General features: G+C 37.0%; 2 protein-coding genes and 1 long non-coding RNA gene across 4 annotated transcripts in view; 1 reads left to right on the forward strand and 2 right to left on the reverse strand.

Annotated features, from left to right (window-relative positions):
• The window catches only part of LOC126926784 (uncharacterized), a 289,468-nt gene extending 270,953 nt beyond the window's left edge, over window positions 1–18,515 (reverse strand). Inside the window, exon 1 of the mRNA XM_050743131.1 lies at window positions 18,464–18,515. The gene's annotated coding sequence lies outside the window, so the exon portion shown is untranslated. The remainder of the gene's footprint in view (window positions 1–18,463) is intronic.
• Window positions 18,516–18,750: 235 nt separating this feature from the next.
• Window positions 18,751–22,466, forward strand: part of LOC126926806 (uncharacterized) — a 39,563-nt gene continuing 35,847 nt past the window's right edge. Inside the window, exon 1 of one of the 2 annotated variants that reach the window (XR_007714877.1) lies at window positions 18,751–18,884. Coding sequence is in view for 1 of the 2 variants with exons in the window: in XM_050743179.1 (XP_050599136.1) it covers window positions 18,866–18,884 (19 nt within the window). In the remaining variant the exon portion in view is untranslated. The remainder of the gene's footprint in view (window positions 18,885–22,466) is intronic. The other variant, XM_050743179.1, reaches the window with a different exon arrangement.
• LOC126926848 (uncharacterized) lies at window positions 19,746–22,465 on the reverse strand. The gene is made up of 3 exons (XR_007714942.1): window positions 22,361–22,465; window positions 22,071–22,282; window positions 19,746–19,859 (listed from the first exon to the last, which is right to left on the reverse strand). It is a non-coding gene; the product is annotated as an uncharacterized LOC126926848 (long non-coding RNA).

Genomic DNA, 22,466 nt, shown 5'->3' on the forward strand with positions numbered 1-22,466 from the left:
CACGAGCCAGAGAAGCGTTAATGGATTGCCGATCCCCGAACCGAGTGCCAAAACGCACTCTACGCGCACTGTTTTTACTCTGCTGAAACCGAGGAGGAAAAAAAAAAAAAGAAATAAAGGCACCTCATCCTCGTTGATCGATAGAATCTTTCTGTTTTGTGTCTGTTGGGGTAAACGAAGTAGCACAAGGTACGTTCCATCACGTTGCGAAACTCGTTCGCACATCGAAGGTAAATGAAGATATGTTTGAAGGAATGAATCCAATTAATTCCGCGAATTGGATGTGAATTCGAACAAAACCAATAGGAAGCTGCGTCGATTCTCGAATTCTTCCAATAATTGGACAATAATGCCGGCCGCGGGTCAAAGATTGCCGCGCCGGGTTGAACGATAATCGATACTCGGCAATTTTATCAACGAACAATACGCAAACTGTTGTTTCGCGACGGACGCTATCGATAGAGCTGACGGTCGATGACGCCGCTCGAGAATCGTGCAAGGGACAGCAGTTATTTCTTTGCTATTTTTCGGATTAAAGGTTTCCATGCACTTCACCACATTCGAATTGTTAAATTGCACCGCTGTTGACGTACTTGCGTCCTCTGCTCCCATTGCCACGCGCTCGAGCGTCGCATCGAATTTTTGTTGTTCGCTGTTATTCAAAGTCACGTCAATCACAAAGGCTTTCGGCTGCTATTTCGCGTTAATTCAATTCGAGGATCAAAAAGCGGAATAACCGCGTACCAATGGCGACATTGACGCGAACGAGGCGAGTTATTGTTCCCTCGAGTTTGCCAGCAACCTATATGTTTGTTTTATATTCGCTTCTCATCATCCTCGTTCTCCTGGGTAGCACAGAATTTCAGTTACGTTTCTCCTTGGTTTACGTCCATGGTCTACTCTTTCAACCAACGACCTTCGCGTCTCTCCTACTGAACATCTACGCTCGAAGCTTGAAACTTGAACTTCACCTTCGAACGTACCTCTAACTACTTGTACTATCGCTGCGCCTAAACTTTGACAACGTACAGACGTACAAGATGTGAAACTCAGTGTGAGAATATGCAAAAGACGTATCAACACGACGGACCACGGACAGGCCACGGAGGTCTATTACGAAACTTCAAGACACAAACGGAAGTTGTGTAATTAAAAGAAAAAAGTTCGACGTATTACTACGAAGTAGCTCAATTTCCTTAACACTTTGACTGACACGCCGAAATCACATGTTTCACTCAGCACGCCACGGGAATATTTTTATTGTTCCAAGCATATAATGGCAAAATAATAATAAAATGACGATGTAAGACAACATTCTTCCCCAATGGACCATTTATCTTATTAGTGGTCAGGGGAGGCCACTGTGGCGCAATTGATAGCGACGCATTATAACATGGCTTCGTTTATTTCAACAAACCAGTCGCATTCGTTATTTCGTCGCAAGCAAAACGTCCAGAATATATCGTTGAAACGTGTAGAAGATATTAGTAAACAGTATTTGCTCATTCTATATATGATAGTAAGGTATGTGCACACTTCTAACTTGAATTATATGATTATAAAGCAGCATTTACGATTATTTTCTAGTGATCTTAACTTAATGAAGAACGAAAAAGATTTCAATTTGAACGTTGAATCGCGAAAATTTTAAATATAATATAAATTAATATAAATTTTAAATCGCGAATTTTAAAAAGCAGGGAGGGCAGGGACACGGCGCAGCACGCGATGGAGCTTTGTCCGGCGTGGGAGCTACACAGCTGCTCCCTGCGGCACGTCATAGGTGAAAGATTGACACACCCTCGGCGATTCTAGAAACGATGTTGAGAGCGAACCATAGGAATACGAGGCTGTCCGCCTCTTTAGCGAGCGAGCAGAAAGGGAGAGAAAGAAGAACTCTCACCCTTGTAGGATAACGCATGCAGGGGGATGGCGGTCAGGCAGCCCTAGAACCGCTTCATCGCCGTCCCAACGGACCCACGACTAAAACAGGGGATAACGCTAGGGGCAATGCCCCCCCCCCTCCCTAGCATCAAATTCAACAGTCGGAGAATTATTAGGATTGGCTCGAACAAGAGGACGACGGAAAAGGGTGCAACTGAAGACAATTCATGAGAGGTTCCTGGAGCACTCCTGTCGTACTCTGCTGTTACCGATTATTAGCAGCAGCGGAGTGTTCATGAGGATTTCTTCATGTACAAAAAAAAAAAAAGGTGGAAGAGTAATAAATAGCAAGAAGAAAAATACCGACTAAACAGTCGCAAATTCTTTTCATAGTTGCAACGTGAATCCCATAGAATTGGATAAAGTAAATTGATCGAAAAAATGACGAATGTTAATGTTACGCATCAACGCAACTATCCTGTTATCGGGTTCAAGAATGCGCATGGGTCGTGGCTTATTAACGCGTATATCGTCAGGCACATAGCTGTGCTGTGGTACTCCGGGGCACAAGGACCTCTGTTTTCGTGTTACCTAAGGGTAGTTACGGTACAAACACAAATTGCGTAGATTGGTAAAACCTCGGTTCGGTAATAAATAGAGTTCGCTTAAAAATAAAGAAACCTCGTTTCAAACGAATCAATGTGCACAGTGCACGACGTCGTAGTAATGATCAATGGCTTCTTCTTTGCAACTTGTAGCGAGTTAGACAATGAGTTTCCACTATATCTCGTTTATCTCACGAGTAACCCGCGCATCTCGCGAATTAGAAACGTAGTTTAAAGTTTCGATATCCAGTAAACCACTCGTGGCCATCAGCGACGTGTTTTTAACATTTTAGATCTTGTTTAGCAGATTCGCTTGTTTATGAGACTCTGTTGTCCTCTTTGATTTGTTCGCGCAGTATCGCCCGACGGAACGGAAATTGCAAGCTGCAAGCTGCTCTTGGCTTTATTTGCAAATTTATTCGTGCGCACATATTTCTAATTACGATTAACATCACCAAGCAAGAGCAACGCAATCGATTGTCACACGAATCTCTTGACACGTGCGTTTTATGGCGAGAAAGAGGCAAAACCGTGTCGGCGGATTTGGCACGACTTGCAAATTGCCAGCGTTACACGGTCAAGTGAATAAATATTCGCGTGTCTATTTCGTTCGTCGATGGAAAAATTTTATCAGCTCTGTAACTGATACGTTTTACGGCACGACGAACGATTTATAGCAAATTCTTAATGCTTACGATATAATTTACCAAGAGTTTATACCATCGAGTTTATAGGAGCTTGATCACCGGTCGAATATCCTGTCAAGGTATTTGATATTTCGAATTTACGTCTATATCGATAAAATCAGCAACACGGTAAAATGATACAGCAGTTGCCCTACGCGTTATTTTATATATTTCTATCAATTGCGTAGCATCGTTTTAGAAAATTACTGTAAGAAACTACTAGAATTATTTTCTGTTTATTATTTTACGTTTTTCTCTAATTTCAAACACCACGATCAAGTTGGAATAAAGTTAAATTGAAATATATCGATAAGGAGTGAAATTGCATGGCATATGTGAAAAAATAGACGAAATAGATTTTCATGATCTTGATGGCGTAAAGCGTCAAGCGTAATACTAGCAATGTCAATACTAATGTCGATACCGGCAGTAAATTGATCTTGGTGGTTTAACGCACGGACAATCAAGTGCAACCGTGCAACATGCGGATTTAATCAAATTACATTAGAAAATTATGTATGTACACGAACGATACATGGCATATTTAACCCTTTGTATTCCTGTGTGGAGTGTGACTCGACATCAGTTTTTACCTCAAGAACTCCTTTGTCGAGTCCCACTAGACATTCTTTCAGACCCACCTTTTTGTGAAACGCGCGAAAAAAAATCCAGGATTGCATCCTGGAAGTTGTTCCAAGATATACCATACACTTAAAAATTACAAGGTACGACAATAGTGTGAATAAAACTGGTATTTAAATGAATTTGTTTCTTCCTTTGTTTATTTAAATTGTCTTCTTTTTTAGTTAAAGTAAATTTCAAATTGAATTTAAAAGCGTTGCGAGCTGCTGGTAACGAAATTGAAATAAAATTCGGAGTGGAAAGGGTTAATATCAAAGTCACCTAAAGAAATCGAAGTACCCGATATGATTGAAACTTAAAGACAGCCTCTCGTTTGACAAAACAATATTTTACCACTAAGTTCTTTTCTATCAGGTAAAAGCTAATTCTTGGATTATCGAAATCCACAATTACAAATATTAATTTCGACAAACGTTCTCGAGATCGAGCCTCCGTTCATCGATTAAAATATAAACTGTGTTTATCTGAAATTGCTCGTACATGCTGCGACGTAGAATTTTTTTTCAACGATGCTCGACAATTTCACTTTCAATTGTAAAAAATGTTACGCATCGAGCGGAAACGCCTGACTCGAAACGATAACGTTTCATCAGAAAAATCGGAATGTTTCTATTTTTCTATGTTTCGTAGAACTGGCGTTTCTCGTTCGTCGTTTAATTCGTGTTTTGAATGATGTTGAGTTTGACGTTGACTGATCGAATAACGAGTGGATGAATTTGTAATAGAAAAGTATACTGAAATGATTAAAGGTATAAATATAAGGTATAAATTAAAGGTATAAATATAATATAATACTGATTCAGATCCTTAATCTTTTAGTATTACTAGAAAATGGAACGATAGGGAGCACGTTCATAAATTTATGGCAAAAGAATATTACCAAAAAAGGTAAGCTTCTGGCTTTGGCTAGAGGCTACAGGGAACATAAAGAGAAATCTGTTTATTAGTTTCTTTGTTCCTAGACCTTGCAACCCAGAATATAATATACATTCAAGGGTAGGATAATATGCGCCGCTCCTTATTTGCAATATATCTGCGTAATAGCAATCTCCAGGCCATGGATATACATAAATAAAGATGTAGAATTTTTCATGAAGTTACTTCAACAGATGAAATATACGATAAATCGCAAGTTAATCACTTCTAAAACAGCGTCTTTTTGTGATTTTTTTTTTTAGAAGGAAAAGAAAGAAACGAAGTTATTGAATTTTGAGGTATGTTTTTATATATATTTAACGAATACAAAAAATTTCTTTTTATTTCTTTTAAAGTAAAAGAAAAATTATAACAGCGTAAAATTATTTCTAAGCCTATTTCATGGGCTGCATTTTTCAATCGGCGTGATCCTCCACTGAAACGAAGAACCAATAAAGGATTAAATTATTATATATTTTTCTTCTCGATGGACTAAAAAAAAAAGAAGGCGGAAAATAAAAAAATGTGTTTTTTAAGAAGAAAGAATAAACTTCAAGGTGCTATAACAATTATTTAAATCAACTTTTTGACAAACTTTTTTAGTTCATCGAGAAGAAAAATATATAATAATTTAATCCTTTCTAGTTTTTCCGTTTCAGTCAAGAATTACGAGGTGAATCTTTCACGCCGATTGAAAACGATTAGAAATCTGATATAATTTTTTTGTTAACATTAAAAAAAATTTGTTGTATTCGTTAAATATATATAAAGCCACACCTCAAAATTCAATAACTTTGTTTCTTTCTTTCCCTTCTAAAAAAAATCACAAAAAGACGCTGTTTTAGAACATTCTAATTCAGGACACCCCGTTAAATAATCATATCGTCGAAGTACGTAAGAATTTAAAGCGAGGATCAGCTTCGTGACAGAGCTCGTCTCTGCGTACGAGCGATGATAAGTCAGGAAAACGTTGATATTTAACTAAAAGTTATTACCGTATACGCGTAAACGTGTTCCTGTCGCATCTACTTCACGCGCTGCAACGCTAGGCGTTCTGATGCGTCATAATCTTTTAGTCGGCTAAATGTAATATCAATCGTTAGCAGAGACACGTGAAAGCATTTCGGAGTATTTCTATGTACGAGGATTTATCGAGAAAGATATTAAAAATACATTTATCAAACAGCTTACAGCTTAAACAACTGCACACGCCTCTCTGCCTGCGTCTTTACGTAGAAAATATTTTTTCTATCCAAGAGATGTACGCAGATTTTTCCAACTGACCGTATTTTCACTGTATTAAAAGGCTCTATACTACGAAACACGTAATACTTTCTACGAAACCATTTAATAACAAAAGCGACGTAGAAACGTTCGTTCTGTTGCACAGGCGAACGATCAAAATGCGTTTCTTTCATTTCACAGTTTTTACGGGATTCAGAGAGACCGCTGCGGATGTTAAACCGCGTTCGACAAATATGGCGGAAGACGATTTATCTAAAGTTGTCAGGAAACGAGAACAGTTTATATAATTGGAGTTCGTATAATGGAAGCTTACCAATTTTTCTCGCTACGTATCGCTCTTTGCTCGAATAATACCAGCAAACGTTCCGTTAATTGGGCGTTAATTAAAGTTTTGTTTCAATAAACGCATTTCTACTCTACTTGTATTTTTCTCGATAAATCCCGTGTACGCAGCGAACGCTGAAATGCTTCTACGTTTCCATGCTAACGGTCCATGTTACCATTTAGCCGACTAATTGTCAGTGATTAATAAATTGTGATAATTGCTCGATAAAAAGCGAGTGATAAGTGAATTTATGATACGATTAATCAGCTCTTCCAGATCTCTTTGAAAGCGTGTGCCTAGAATGTGTCGCAAAAGGTAAACGGTGACGAGTATACTCGTCAAACACGGAGTACGTGTGGCTGTTATAACGTAGAATGAAATTGCAATGAAACGACTGTTTTATCTTGTAATTTTATTAATGTCGGCCTAACATTTGGCAATGGCGTAACTCGTATGATGTAACTGAGTGAGAAAACGTTGTTTATAAAGCTTAAAGTGTCGTGTATGGTAATACCCCATACAAAATGTTTTATGGAAACATCGATGGATCTCGAAGAGGAGTTTCGCGTTTTATACCTTTCGCTGAAAAGGCGGATGCTAAAATAACGTTATAATCCACATTATATTGTAATCCACATTATATTATATATAATCCACATTATATGCAGAGGTCAGTGATAAAAGATAAAATGTGAAGACACGATGGATCTACTATATTCTACGTTCCATCGAACCACGAAATATCTTGGAGCCTTTAAAGCGTACGGAACAGAAAATTTCGTTATCGAAGCAGATGAGAATGTAACAATGTAATGGTGCAAAATTACAATACATATATGCGATATAAAAGAATAAATCTGTTCGTTTCTCACTTGTCTTTTCAACAAAATCCATTATCTTTTATTATCGTAAGTCAGCAGCTAGAATATACGATTAATTCTAAAAATAGTGCAAGTGATTTAAGCATTTAAGAGGCACATTTTCGAACAAACTGCTCGTAAAATTGTACGACGCGTAAATCTCACTTTAGAAGATCGTATATTTTACGAAACGTTTTATTGCGTGTCGGAAAAATACTTTTTAACGCGCTCGAACGCCGAACGTCGAACGTCGAAACGCGTCTAAAAACGAGATACAGCGGCGATCGAAGGGAAGTTTAAAATTCACAAAACTGTGTACGATAACTGCACTAATTGCGACTTTCATCACCAACAACGTTGAAGACAGTCATCCGTATCAAGCTTGTTCGCAATCCAATTCTTCTTATCAATTACAACTTTTCTTTTTTTCTAAAACTGTCGCGTTTCTTTTATCCTTTTTTTTTTTTTAAACTTCCTCTCGTCCTCCATCGTATACGACTTGCTGCAATTTCACAGCCACCGGCACGTACGTGCCACAGAATAGACGACTATCGTCGACGATTTTGAACAAATTTTAGCAAGAAGAAAACTTAATAAAATTCGTGATGTATCAATTTGAAGCTGCCTCACCTTATCCGCCAACGTAGATGAAGCAGTAAATACACCGACGTACGGATACTGTTTGCAACCACTGGGCGTCTACATTTCTTTTCCACCCCTGTCTTTCCCATTCGCCCACACATTTTTTCCCCCGTCACGTATCTCGCACACACGCGTGCGCTATACGCACATACGGAGAATTACAGCACGCGAACCACACAAATCAGTCTCAATTACGAATTAATAAAGAAAGTCGATGTTTCCCGCGGAGATGATCCGCGAACTATATCTTCCGGGTATTCGGACGTGATTTCCATTTCGAGATACGATTTGGAATGCCAAAATGAAATTAGCGTGGAGGTTGCCTTGAAATTAGAGTTGATTGTGGAACAGATTGGAGTTTGTTACTGGCGACGGTTAGCAAACTGTGAGACGGATCGTAAAAAGGATTTCGTGCGGCGTATCCTCTGATTAATAGTCTTTTGAACTGTTCATTAAGACGAAACGCTGCTGGATAATGGGCGGAGAAAATTTTCTTGAAATCTGTTTTGCTCCGCAGGGGGTAGACGATCCAGGGATATTTTTGACTTGGACGAATTCTACCGACATCTATGGAGGCGTCTCCTAGCGAGCGATTCGTCGTAAGGTTGTTGGGGGCAGACCAATCGGATTCAAAAACCCGAGTACGACGAATTGAAAAATTTCGAAAGCGGAACAAAACCAATTTTCATATCAATGACTGAATCTTTCTGACGATTGGAAAATTGGACGGTTTCCCGAGAATTTCGTGAAACCACATGTATATATGTCCGCGAATCTTTTCGTCGAGTCTGAAGAATAAATGCACGAATAGAAAATTAGATGAGAAACATTAGATCGAGGAAAGGCGTGGGAAACATTAAATATCTTTGCATAGACAATTTTTATCGGATTGTCGGGACGTTTTTATCGAAGTTTCAGTCCTTTTCTATTGCGATTATCTGTGTCGCGGAATGATTTACATAAAAATGAATTGAACAAAGGTGAATGTAGAATACGAATACTTTTGAATGTAGAATACGAATGTAGAATACTTTTCCCCAACTTTCAAGCTTTCCCTGCAGTAATATAAAGATTCACGTTCCCTTCGTACATAAGATCGAATGTAAAACTTCTACATAAGAAAGCCAAGCCATCTCTTTGAAATCAGAAATGGTCGATCACTTGAATCTGAATCTTAACAAATAAACATAGATGGTGGCTTCAAAGGTTATTCGATATAAAGAATCTTCGAGTTCGTCATCGAATCTACATGCAATCGCGAAAGGTTAATCGCTGTTCCACGGAGTCTTTCTCGCCCGAAACATTTTACCCGTATTTTATTATGCATCGCTTCTAATTTGACCGACTTATCGAAACAAACGAAATTTACCTATTGCGTAAACTCTCTCGAATAGGACGATGAAAAATAATTTCCAAGCCGCAGGTAGGTAACTCATTGTCGGCGCATTGAAATTCAAATTCTACGAGACACCCGTACACTGCACAGATCGTGGACAGATGAAACATTGGAGGAGACAGAAACGCGAAATTATCGGTAGCGGAGAAAGGAGAAACGAGGTTAAAATGGAAATATAGAAAAAATGTATGAAAGAAGAATGAGTCTAAATATCACATGGCAGAATTGAATTCTTCAGGTAGGTTTCTCCTTTCGATAGACCAGAGGTTACGTGCACCGCATTTAAATGAAAATTGAATTTCCTGTATACGTACTACAAAGTATAGAGTAATTTGCCCATGCGAGATAAAATTTCAAAAGGAAATTCACCTTCATTCGCTTTCTCTTTAGTTCATTAGTTTCGGGAATAAATAATACAGACAGGTAATTCTATTTTACTTTTCGATCATTCTTTCGATCTTTACGTATTAAGCTCTTTATGTTGCCTGAATTTTCAATACTTGGGAAAATTATTCCCACAATCACGCAATCCAGAATTTCGATTAGTTTTTATTTATTTATTTATTTGAGACGTTAAATATTTCCAACTCTAATTTACTGTCGTTCGAGAAGAAGGCGCGAAAAAGTCGGGTTTAAATCGAATAGACGAGAAGAAGAAGGAATTTTATAACGTTTAAAGCCACGTTTTATTTAATTCTATGGAATAGGTTCGCGGAATATTTTCAATTATTCGATAAACTTAGTTTCTCGTTCGAGCATAAACATGCACTTGCACGTTTCGTCCACGCATTTCCTGCGATACCACGCTCAACGATTAACTAATTATATCATTGTAGAGTATATAGGCTTATTAATTAATATAATAAATTATTATATACTTCAGGTGAACGTACAAGCGCGCGTGTGTGTGATGACTTTATTCGAAAAAAAGAATTTGTTCTTGTCGTTGCGTTGTTCGTTCATTCATTATTCATCTGATTAGTAACATCTGGTTCTTAATACTCGGTCCTAATAGTAATAGCAGTAAGCTGGCTTAATTTTCCTCTAATTTTTAAAATAGTTTTAATATTCAACGCTGTTTAACATTTCATCCTTGGAACACTCTCAGTACGTATGTATAAATAGTGTGTACGTGTGTATTTTTTATCGTAGTTTAGGGTATCTTCCACCTCAATTTCCAAATAGTTTCTTTTAAATTCATTTTTATGAAACAATACTGACACGCAAGAAGGGTGCATCAAACAGTCTTCGACTGTTACTTCCTCGTCGATTATTCCACATCACATGGAAATATTATTTGAAATTTTTATATTTACATTGTGGATATACGAATATTTATATTTTTACGGTCACACTAAAGTGTTAAAACCCGGACAGATATTTGTCGTACTTTTTAAATATCCTAACGAAGATTATACTTTGAATGTCCTATATATCGTTGCATATTCTGTGAATTCTATGCATCCTTAAATTCTATTACTCGCTTCTTTTATCTTCCGAATCTTTAAACATTTCCCACACGTATACGTGTCACAATCTGATTGTTTCGCACAGAACATGAAACCGGTATACCTGGTCGTTAAAACGTCACCAAATTAATAGTGAAACGAACGAATGATGATATTCGTCACATCGTTATTGCTACTTCAACCAACAACCAATCTCGTTCTTTCTGCTCGAGTAAAAAGTCTCGTTAAAAATACCAGTTTTTATTTTATATAAAAAGGAAAAAAATTCCGACCTTACGATATTAATTCTATGCTAATTGAACGTAATTATCTTCGAAGAAATTGGCTTGCGCGCTTCTTATGCATAAATGCAGCATTTCCGCGTAAGCTGATTCGTTGTTTGCTAGGTCGCGATTTAGCGAGCTATCGAGAGTCAAAAAGCAATTTCGCTTCCTTTCTTCGACCCTTGTTCCAATTGGACCGAAACTACGCTCGTTACATCGACGGAAAAAGTACGAAAGATTTCGCAAATCGGAAGAGACGACGCTGGGAACAACGGAAAAGTTCCTCGAAACGTTTATCCGTGGTCGTATCTCGTGCGAGTAATTCCAATCGATGCCCGGGATAAGCGTGACCCGTATTCCATACCGCCGGGTGTTCATCGATGTCACTGAAATTTTCTCTCGCTTTCAACTTCTCTACGCTAGTTAATAAAGCGCGGCAATCGTTGCAGGGTATCTCTCCCACGCGTTTACGCCGAATCGCCTACAACATGAACCGATATCGCGCCTTTTTTCCTTTACTATTGCGCAGCTTCAACTACGACCTTTCCGCGACACGTATTTCAATGCTAGCGGCTGCGACAAAAGCCGCATGAAGCACGGCGAATTAAAAGCGCGTCAGAGTAACGCGGAAAACATTGTTCGTAGTTTTCGTTAAAAAATGATTTGCAAAGGAATTTTACCGTTGCAAAAACGGTGTATGTAAATGGTGGAGATAGGAACAAATGGATAATAGATTTTTTCTTTTGTAGCGCGGGCGATAATATTTAACTTTATCAGGTAAATAGAATACCCGCTCGTTCGACGAATTTTGTTTTACGATCGAGCCCCTATGACTTCAAAAACCTGCACGAGGCTGTAACAATTTTCTTTGATTCCTTTCGTTTCGCTGCCTCCTATAAGTGAAAATAAAGCTTGCTTTAACTCGAATCATCTACACGTCCGGATACATTATTTTAACTCTGTAACTCGAGTTTAGAACACGATCTAACCCAGCCCAGACTTCTACATGGCCAAGTTTACCTGTGCGAGTACAACTTCCATATTGCCGCTACTCTAACAAGTTGCTCTCTGCAGCTCCAACTTTTCCAGCTATACGTTACGAGCCGTCAGCAACCAATCTTTCTTTCTATTGTTGACATTGTCTGGAATAACCATAAAGATATAGAAATACAGAGTACGAGGGTCGTACGTTACCGTGTAAATGGATGCGATATGAGAATGGGAAGAGAATGCCCTGTTAGACGGATAAAGGCGCCTTTTGTCCTTGTTCAACGCTAATCTTACCAAGCCCGGTGAAACGACATAGAAAATTTTATTTAAAATTGTGCATTTGCCCTTATTCATTTCGTTAAGAGTTAGTGTTAATCAGGTACGATGGTTAATCTGTGTTACACACTTACGTATGTAGCTGCGATAACAAAACTTTCCAACGGTTTCGTCGATACAAGTATAACATCGAAGCGTAAGTGCCAATAGGCCTAACCAGTCATCGATATCCCTACAATCCCTCCACCGAATATTTGGAAAAAGGAGTGACGAAAATGACGTTCGAAAACGAAAATTCGTTTCCTTTTGTCGTCTCTCAATATCCCCACTACGCACGCGGTTGGTAGGCATCCGCTACCGTTGCCACGTGTCAACGGTCAAGGACGAAAGTGACGTTCGAAAACGAAAATTCGTTTCTTTTTATCGTCTCTCAATATCCCCACTACGCACGCGGTTGGTAGGCGTCCGCTACCATTGCCACGTGTAAACGGTCACGGACGAAAGGACGTTCGAAAAGGAAAATTCCTTTCTTTTTGTCGCCTCTCAATATCTCCACTACGCACGCAGTTGGTAGGCGTCCGCTACCATTGCCACGTGTAAACGGTCACGGACGAAAATGACGTTCGAAAAATAAAATTCCTTTCTTTTTGTCGTCTCTCAATATCTCTACTGCGCACGCGGTTGGTAGGCGTCCGCCACTATTGCCACGTGTAAACGGTCACGGACGAAAATGACGTTGGAAAAATTAAATTCCTTTCTTTTTGTCGTCTCTCAATATCCCTACTGCGCACGCAGTTGGTAGGTGTCCGCTACCATTGCCACGTGTAAACGGTCACGGACGAAAATGACGTTGGAAAAATAAAATTCCTTTCTTTTTGTCGTCTCTCAATATCCCCACTACGCACGCGATTGGTGGGCGTCCGCTACCATTGCCACGTGTAAACGGTCACGGACGAAAATGACGTTGGAAAAAAAAAATTCGTTTCTTTTTGTCGTCTCTTAATATCCCCACTACGCACGCGATTGGTGGGCGTCCGAGACCGTTGTTACGTGACAACGGTCTCGGACGCCCACCAATCGCGTGCGTAGTGGGGATATTAAAGGGCGACAAAAAGAAACGAATCGGATCAAGAAAACATTTGTTGAATCAAGAGTTGTACGTAAAGAGTCGAAAACGAGAATTGTTAATAAATATACTATTAAACATCTACACATCCTGCACCAAATAACCTCAGGTATTTACCGTACGAATGTGCGTGCGTTATTAGACGAACGCATTATATATATATATTTCGCATTTTCAGTCTTCGTCGTCGTCAATCCTTATCGTTTTAAAAGTCGTACGGTTCCAGAGCATTTGGTCGCAGTCGCAGACCTTTCGGTTAGCGAGCTCGTTAGCGACTGTCTTATGAAACTCTGGGCAAAGAATCACGAGAACAGCGTGCGGATGGCGAAGAATGAACCTACAGTTTTAGGTCTGAATTTAGATCCCGAACGATCGGAACCACACTGAGACAGACGTCTGTCTTTCTTTGTATATTTACGCAAATAACGCGAGACGAAAAATGTAAGACGCAAGTTGTATCCCAACTTCTTCGAAGGTCGACGTCAGACGCATATCGATGGAAGCTAAAGGTTTTTCGTCATTGCGCCAGTCATTTCCACCGTGTTTTTACCAACACCTGTCAAATTGGCGGGCAAAGGAAAACGCGTATCTTCTTTCCAAACGACCAATCTAATTTAAAATAATTCGGTGTTGGTTGCACGAAGCAAGGGATTTGTCTGGAATAAAATGTTTTAGCTATCAAAGATACAATGGCCAAAATGTTCTTAAAAAAGATTTAATTTATTTATACGATATGAAGCTGTTAGTTGTTGCGACCTTTCTGAGAAGCGTGTTAAAATGCGTCGCGAAAAGTAAGCGACGACGAGTATACTCGTGAAACGTGGAGTATGCGTGGCTGTTATAACACAGAATTAATATTCCGCGGATGCTCTGACAAGCATATAGCCTGAATTGCCACGTATTTTTCGAACGATTGAAAAGATCCTTTGGTTCTAATTTGCATTTCTACTCGAAATACGTTTATCGAATTATACAGGCACGATTTTTTCTTCCGCAAACTTTTCCCATATTTCACGCAACTTGAATATCCATTCTTCCAGAACCTCTCAGGCTTTCCGGCGGGAAACTTTTCAATATGATTTTTTACATCGTCCAAAGAGTTAAAAATCCGAACGAACTTTCCCAGCAGCGTTTAACACGTGTAATATTTTATTAAAAATCAACGAGCATATTTAAAAACATTTACAGTAACGTTTTTTCAGCGTGATATGCTTAAAAACATAAATGAAAACATACTTGAAATTTCCTCAATGGAAAGGTACTAAGCAAAGCTTTTATTTTATTAAATTCCTTAAAAATCGGAACGAATTTTCCGACCAACCGATATTATACCTAATACATCGATAACGATTTCGTATTATCCATCGTATCCATCGTATCCATTCGTATTACACATCGAAGATGTAAAGGAGATTGCAACGATTTGTCTAAAAGTTTGTGACCTTCACGGGTGAACGAAATCCGATATCTCCGAGAAAAAGAACGAATTAGAATGCGTGCAAATGACAAAGAGGAAAATTAATTGTTTATCCTTTCGCGTAGTCGATGTTCTACTATTCTGTCAATTTGACATATTTGAAACGAGAGACGCATTAAGTCGCAAAAATGACAGGGGTTGATCTTTTGCGTCGAATCAAACGAATTCGAAGGGGAACCTTAAAATACCAACGTTTCCTGAAAAGATGAACGCAATTCAACCTTCGTACTCCTTCGAATTTCCGCTTGTCGAACCTCATTTGCTCGACGTTTTCGATAAGAAGAAACCTCTAGAACTCGGAAATCTTTGCTCATCCCTTGGGCTTCGAGCTAACAAGGTTCGACTTTAGCATTTTACGTTATAAACACTTTACATACATAGAGGAAAGTGGCCAAATATGGAACAGGTCTCCCTTTCTTTCTTAATCCGATCGATGATGAATGTCTGCCAAACGACTATAGGCTACTTCACTCAGTTAGTCGTTCATTTTCTGAACGTTTATTTTGCCAGAAACTATTTTCGCTAAATTTTAGATTTATTATTCTGATGGCAAAATGTGGATCATCGAGTAGTCAAACAATTTGATGCTCGGATCTCGATGATTGCGAACAACTACATTTCTGTTCTGTTAACCGATCTGAGTGTTCCATATTTTACCTTTTCTGCGATGTCGATTCGATATTAAGAATTTATTTATAACGTTAGAGGTATAAGGCTAACACTTAGATGGAGCGTAATTACAAGAATCTTTTACGTATCGCAACTGAAGGTAAAATAACAAAAAAAGAATAAAATAAAAGAATAATAAAAATAAGGTTTTGCGTGTGTGTGTGTATGATTAAGCGAGAATACAAGGCAAGAGGGAGGATAATTATTGTAAATCGAGTTTATGGCCAGCAGTCTGAACATAAAGTATACTACGTTGCAAGCTACGTATGCGAGTGAACGTAAAAACTGTATTACTACCGTTACGTTACAAGGCACACGCACGAGCGAAATGACAAAGTTAGGATAAAAAGATTAGAAAATAAAACCAAGCACGCTGTAATGGTATTTCGCGACGTATTTTATTCTGTAACGTTATATCTGGTATGGTTATAGCTTTCGATAAAAATCACGTGACGTTGCACTTTGTACAGCAAATCAACCGTTTCTCATATTTCGAAATATACACATAGCGTTTTATGCGTAAGGAGAGATAAGAAGCACACGGGACACTTGTGTACGTACGTTGTAAAGGACTTTCAATTTTGCATATGTGTCATCACGCGTGAAATAACCGGACCAAAACAGTGGATACGGCGATATGTTTTTGACACGGCCAACCAGCGTTTGATTTGCGTTGAAATCAAATTTTTCGGTTCAATTTCACCGAAACTTCGCGCTGAAATAACGCGTGATACACATAGCTTGCATTTCACTCTCAATATTATTTTGATCGATATCCGAGCCGAAAGTACTTGCCATTTCGATTTAATAACGCACTTACGTATTTATATCTCATTTATATGTGTCCTATGGTTTTAAAAATATTACGAGGCTGTACATGACGATAACAAGCGAAACGAGAAAGTAGAATATTACTTGACTTTCGATGTTACATCGATGTTTTAGCTGTATATTCTACGATCGATGGAAATTCGCCAAGCACAATGAAATTTGAATTTTAATCAAACCTTCGAACTAAAAGTATCTTCCATTTCGATCTCATAATACAAATTCTATGCCATATATTCGTCATGTCTTTTAAAATATTATTCTCCGATCACGATCAAACAATAACAATAATGACAATGACGTAGAATACATTTAACTTTGCATATTATATCCGTTATTATATATTCTAATATTATATATTCTGCAACCGATTAAAATTTCCAAAGTACAAATCGAATTTCAACTAAAGTTGATTAAAATCAACTGTTCGAACCGAAGGTATTTTCCATTTTGACTTAATAACGCAAATAATAACAAGAATACTTATTCATATTTTTTCTTCTGTCTAAATATTATTAAAATCATGCAAGGTGGTGTGCAACGATAATAAAAAAATCGAGATGACAGATGTGGCCCTTAAACGCATAACTGCGCAACTATACGTGCAATTCCAAGCATTTCAATAACAGTCCCCGGAGTAGGAAACACTTCAAGTATGCGCTATCCTTGAATGAAGGAGTTAGACAAACTGACCGTCTACTCATTGTGGAAGCGCTCGATAATTACCAGTTCCTGGCGATTTTCTTCCTTACCGGTGTCTTCAATGAAAAGTTAGTCCATGTATATTACTTTAAAGATTCAACCGGGATAATTAAGTTTCGAAAGTCCTTTAGACGCAGTCGTTTTACGGAAGCCGGAAAAAGAAGAGAAATTAAATTTCGTGCTACAACGTTCGTATAAATATCAGATTTTAGATTCAAAGTTTCCAATATATATATTTTTCGATCTTTTTTTTTCTCCATTCGATATGATGATTACGGTGACTCGAAGTTGTTCCCATTCGTTAGAAGATGCGTATGTACTAACAATTAAATAATTTCCTTATAAAAGGAAAGAAACTTTTGGGACAAAGTAATATGTTCCTTCTTACGATAAAATACCCACTGTACGTAATATTTGCGCGCAACGATGGTAACAATAATATTAATTTCTTGATCCCTTTTTGTTTTTATTTGTACAAGATTTACGATAGTTTCATTAATATAATTGCTCGTAATTAACGACATTAAAATGCGATCGATCGATACTCATTGAAGACTGGGTTGTTTAGATTGGAAATTTCCATAACATTCATCCCTAATCATCTATGCAGATTCCAGATATGTACCGTTATACCGTGTTGCGTGAACAATGAAACAAGCGTAACCCGTATCATCGGTTGACACAGCCAACATAGTTAAGGTAAACCAATTAAGGCAACGAGTTAGTAAAACGATTACCCTTCACGTTTTCTCCACGTTATAATCGTGTACGATCCGCCTACCATGAGAAAGGTTATTTGGCAATAGACAAAAAATAGTAAAAAGTCATGTAACAACTATAGCAAGAATCCGATATTAACCGGTTAACCGAGTCATTTTTTAAACTAGTTTTTTAAACGTAATTTATTTTTAACGGAAATTAAACGTCGCGTAGATAAAAGAACAGCAATTGGTAATTTGTGTACTGTTCGTGGATTTCTAGCCATGGAACGTTAAAAACATAGACAGTTAAAATACTATAATAATACGAATCCGACAGACAAGCAACGATAATTTATTGAAAATTGGTAATGAAAAACGAACGGAATTTGATGAAAATTAACAAAACTTTTACCTCGTAATAACGGTATTATTATACCATCGAATAAGTAAAAAATTAACACTCACCAAGAAAACGGTATAAGCAACGAAGATTTACAGCTTGGCCTTCGCGAGACAATAGTCGTGGTTGGCGCCAGACAAGTGGTCGAGAAGAGTATGCCCTACTGCACAGTCATAGGCATAGATCGTGCACCCGAATTGTCCCGTCTGTCGATGGATATTACCTGCAACGACCTCCGTGATACATTTCTTGCGCTACGCGAATAGGTGCACCTGTTTGCGTGCCACTTAATATCGCGTACGCACGAAACAGCTCGAGAATTATCCACGAATTCTACGAATTCGCAGTTACTAATCGCTTACCAAACGTCGATTATGTCGTTAGCGCTTGAAAAGACATTCGAATGTAATTGTTGCAAAAGATAAATGAGCTTTGTAAAATAAACGGTCCAATTCCTATCGCGTTCACAGTCGAAGCGGTACTGTGAGGCTCGTTGCGACCCGGCGTCCCTTTATACGATTGACCCCCGAGCTCAATAGCCAATCAGCGTTACGCATTTTCCAACGTTCAAAATCCTTCCGTTGGATCCACGGACGGCCGATGTCAGTTATGTGAGGGGGTGGAAAGCACTTTTGGCGGTATTACATGTTGCTTCGCTGTAAACATGGACGATCTGGATTTAATTCAATTATCCAAAGCGAGGGAAACGGCGTTTGAGTGGTGGCGCGAAAATTACCGATTTCGTTGCGCATATTGACAAAGTTATGGCGAGGGATCTGTATGGTATGTACTATATAGCTTTTCTCGCGGGCTATGTTTCTTTATATTGTATATCGAAGTACGCACCTAACGTTTCAAGAGAAGCTTTGCATGCCTTGTATAACTTGAACTGTAGTTTAGATTTACAACTTTACTTTAGTCTTTATGTTTTCTTACTTTTCAAGAGGTAATCTGCGATACTTGTAAATAGATACTACATATATATGTACGTTAACTTGTAATGTGTAATATTCCTCTTTGGTTAGGTCTATATTTTCTAATGTGACAAATATGTGTATGGTGGCCATCTTGTACAAGTAAACTGATATTTTTAGCGTAATTTTACAAATTACAAGTCATAAATTATTCCTTTTTCCAAACAAGGAAATATACGAGAAAAAATAGAACAGATTCTTACGATTATTTTTGTGAAGTTTTGTAATATACGTATTAGCATTTTTTTTTTTATTTTTTTTTTTTTTATTGCATTTGAAAAAATCATGTATTTAAGTATTCACGAGAAAGGGGAGACAGAAAAGAAATGCAAAGATGGAAAGTTTCGAATATGTAAAACGTAGTGAAATCCGTAAATGATTTCATAACTGCTCTTGAACATTTCTTACAAACAAACGAGTCATCTCATACTTTCCTACAGGATAAGTACATATTCATCAGAAAAAATTCCATTGATGTTGTCTATGAATGCTTATGCATCCAGCGAAGTCTGTGATTATTTTCTTTATCTGGAAACATACGTTATAGTTTTGAAGTTATAGTTTTACATTATTTGTTCACAATCGTTATAAAAAGACCGGAAATGTATTCAGGTCACGCACATGCTTTACTGCTTTATACGTACTATCGATGTTAAAAAACAACTCGTACCGAAAGGATTAATATAATTTTTATTTAAATTTTTTATTTCGTATTCATAGACGAAAACTGTGTTGTGTTGTTTGTCCGCAAATATGTAAAACGATTCCATTATATTATAAAGTTCTGAAAATCGATAGTTTTCGTTATACATTTCGTTAGTTAAAATAGTTAAATGACTTTCCAGAAACAAATCATGCTTCATGGACATTTTGAGCTTAGTTAGCGTAAAAGTTAAACCTTGTTCTGTAATTAGTTGTTACATGAAATTAAATGGATTTCAAGTAGCTGGTATGTAAATGATACTTAAACTAACATGTAATGCTTAAATCGTAAAATAGATATACATGTAAAATCAGTTAAATTTAGGGACTCAATATCGAATCAATATCAATAGGGAATATATTAAGTCAAAGATTATTTGAAAGAATTTCAATTTCACTTCAAACTTGAAAGGATATTTCAGATCAAGTAAATAACAAATTTATACCGGTATAGTGATCGCATGTTTCTTGAATTCAAACAATTTGTGTAATCGGTACGAGAATGTATGCAATATGGGATATTAAAGAGAATCGCATTAGGCATTATTGCACCATGTACGTCATAAATCGTCGATGAAAGCTCTGAAGCGGGCAAAAGAGTTTATAGCTTCGATAAATAAACTGTTCTTTGTAAATGATAGGTTAAAAAGTAGGTAATCAGCATTAATATCAATTGGATATTCCATCGAATAATTTTAAGGATCTTTGTATTATAACATATCCTTTAGATAAAAGATAATTGTTAGTTTTATAACGAAGAATCCACAAGTGTTTCTACAATAACAAAGTAATTAACGTTTCCTTAAGGGACTAATTCTTGTTACAGATTTCTTTCACCTTCATCTTTAAAACTATTCATAAATTATATTTATATCTTTCAAAAAATCACATCCTAATCCTTAATAATGCTCACAGTTTTGTAGTATTTAATATCTTTTGATTTATTCGAGATTTCTTCAAATCTAATACAGAATTCAAAATGTTTCACGTATTTATTATAGTCTATAGATTATGCTTACAGACTTGGTTCATGTATGTACGTATGTGTATTATACATTATTGTATTTAAGAATTTATATGATCGTCCCATGAAATACCTCTAGTCTGTAGGAAACAGTCTGTTGCTACTATGGTTTAGATGAAAGAATATTATGACATGTCGTTTAACTGTGTGATACCATCTATTAATGTACCAACGATGACTTTAATGACGGTCTAATAGATATTGCGCTACAACTTTGATCGACGTGACTTATTTCTATGATGCACTTCGACAAGCTGATTTCAGCCAAATCAAGTCAAACGAAGTTTCTTGTGTTTAATATTCATATAAACTTACTATGCATGTACGTAGTTTGTTTCAATAGCATCTACGTAGTTTAAGAAACTAGTTGATGACGTTGTTTCAATAACACAATCATAGTGGTTTTTAGAATAATCATGATTCGAACGCAGACTATTAGGGGATGATATGTTTTAAGAACAAAAATTATAGTTTTCCCTTCTAAAACATGAGATTGAGATTGAAATAATTTTGAAAGAAGAGCAAAATAATTTTAATTCTTTAACCATTTAACTCTACCTTAATAACAAAATACAAGAACGTGTTAAGTATACATTATTACTAATTTAATTATTTATATCACTAATAAACAATATTCTTAATTCGCAATTCTTATATTATTTAACTATACTATTAATGAAATGATTTTATATAACTTGCAATTCAATGGAATAAAAACATGAATGAAATATTTAAACATACCTACGTACATAGATTTCCAATAATTTTAAGTAACTTTATGAATTAACACGTTATAATATATTTTGCATATATATACGGTATATATCTGTTACATTTATCAAAAATGATTCTTGTTCAATTACATTCGCCACTTATATCGCGGAAGCGTAAAATTATTTCAAACAATATGAAAATAATTTATCGTGAAAAATATTTTACGTATTGTTTCTCGTTTTTATCGTAAATTAAGCACGTTCCCATTTCTTGCCATAAGAAATAATGGATAATCGATAACAACAGCGTAACGAAAGTAAAAATTATTGTTCATTCACGTTTTGAACGTAATTTTATCAGCTGTACTTTTTCAGCTACTTTGATTTTACTTAATTTCAAAGAACATATTTAAATAATAGCTGGCTTAACGTATAAAATATAACGTCGAAACATTACCGCGACTGTCTTGAACAGATTTCCGCCTGTAGATGACTTTAAACGTTTCCGTATCTCGTAATTTGCGAGAAACGAATCTCACATACATTTCTACGAGACCTTGCTCTGTCCATCTTGCAGTTCCTTCCTTGATTGACTTTCAAATTTCCCCCTGGATTCTAGGCTGTTTCTGTCATATAGAGTGAGGAGTTCGCTGGCCCTCGAAGCAAAGAGACAAGCACATAGAAAGTCTGCCTTTGGGGTTGGAAGTAAGCATAATTTACGATACGATGATCTAATCCCTTCATCACGCTTGGAATATACATGGTTGCCTGTAAAAGGACGCAGTTTTATATTCAGCAAGTTGCAAAGAAAAGATCTATGTTATTTTGTGATCTTATAGTACTCACTCGAGAGAAAAGGAAATTTTAATCAACGTTATATAATATTGATGAAATCCAATTGCTGGGTCAAGAAGAAGAGAAAAATATCCTTCGCCATTGATAAGAAATATTT

Source organism: Bombus affinis, unplaced genomic scaffold (assembly GCF_024516045.1).
Source record: "Bombus affinis isolate iyBomAffi1 unplaced genomic scaffold, iyBomAffi1.2 ctg00000059.1, whole genome shotgun sequence".
In the NCBI taxonomy this organism is placed as follows: domain Eukaryota; kingdom Metazoa; phylum Arthropoda; class Insecta; order Hymenoptera; family Apidae; genus Bombus; species Bombus affinis.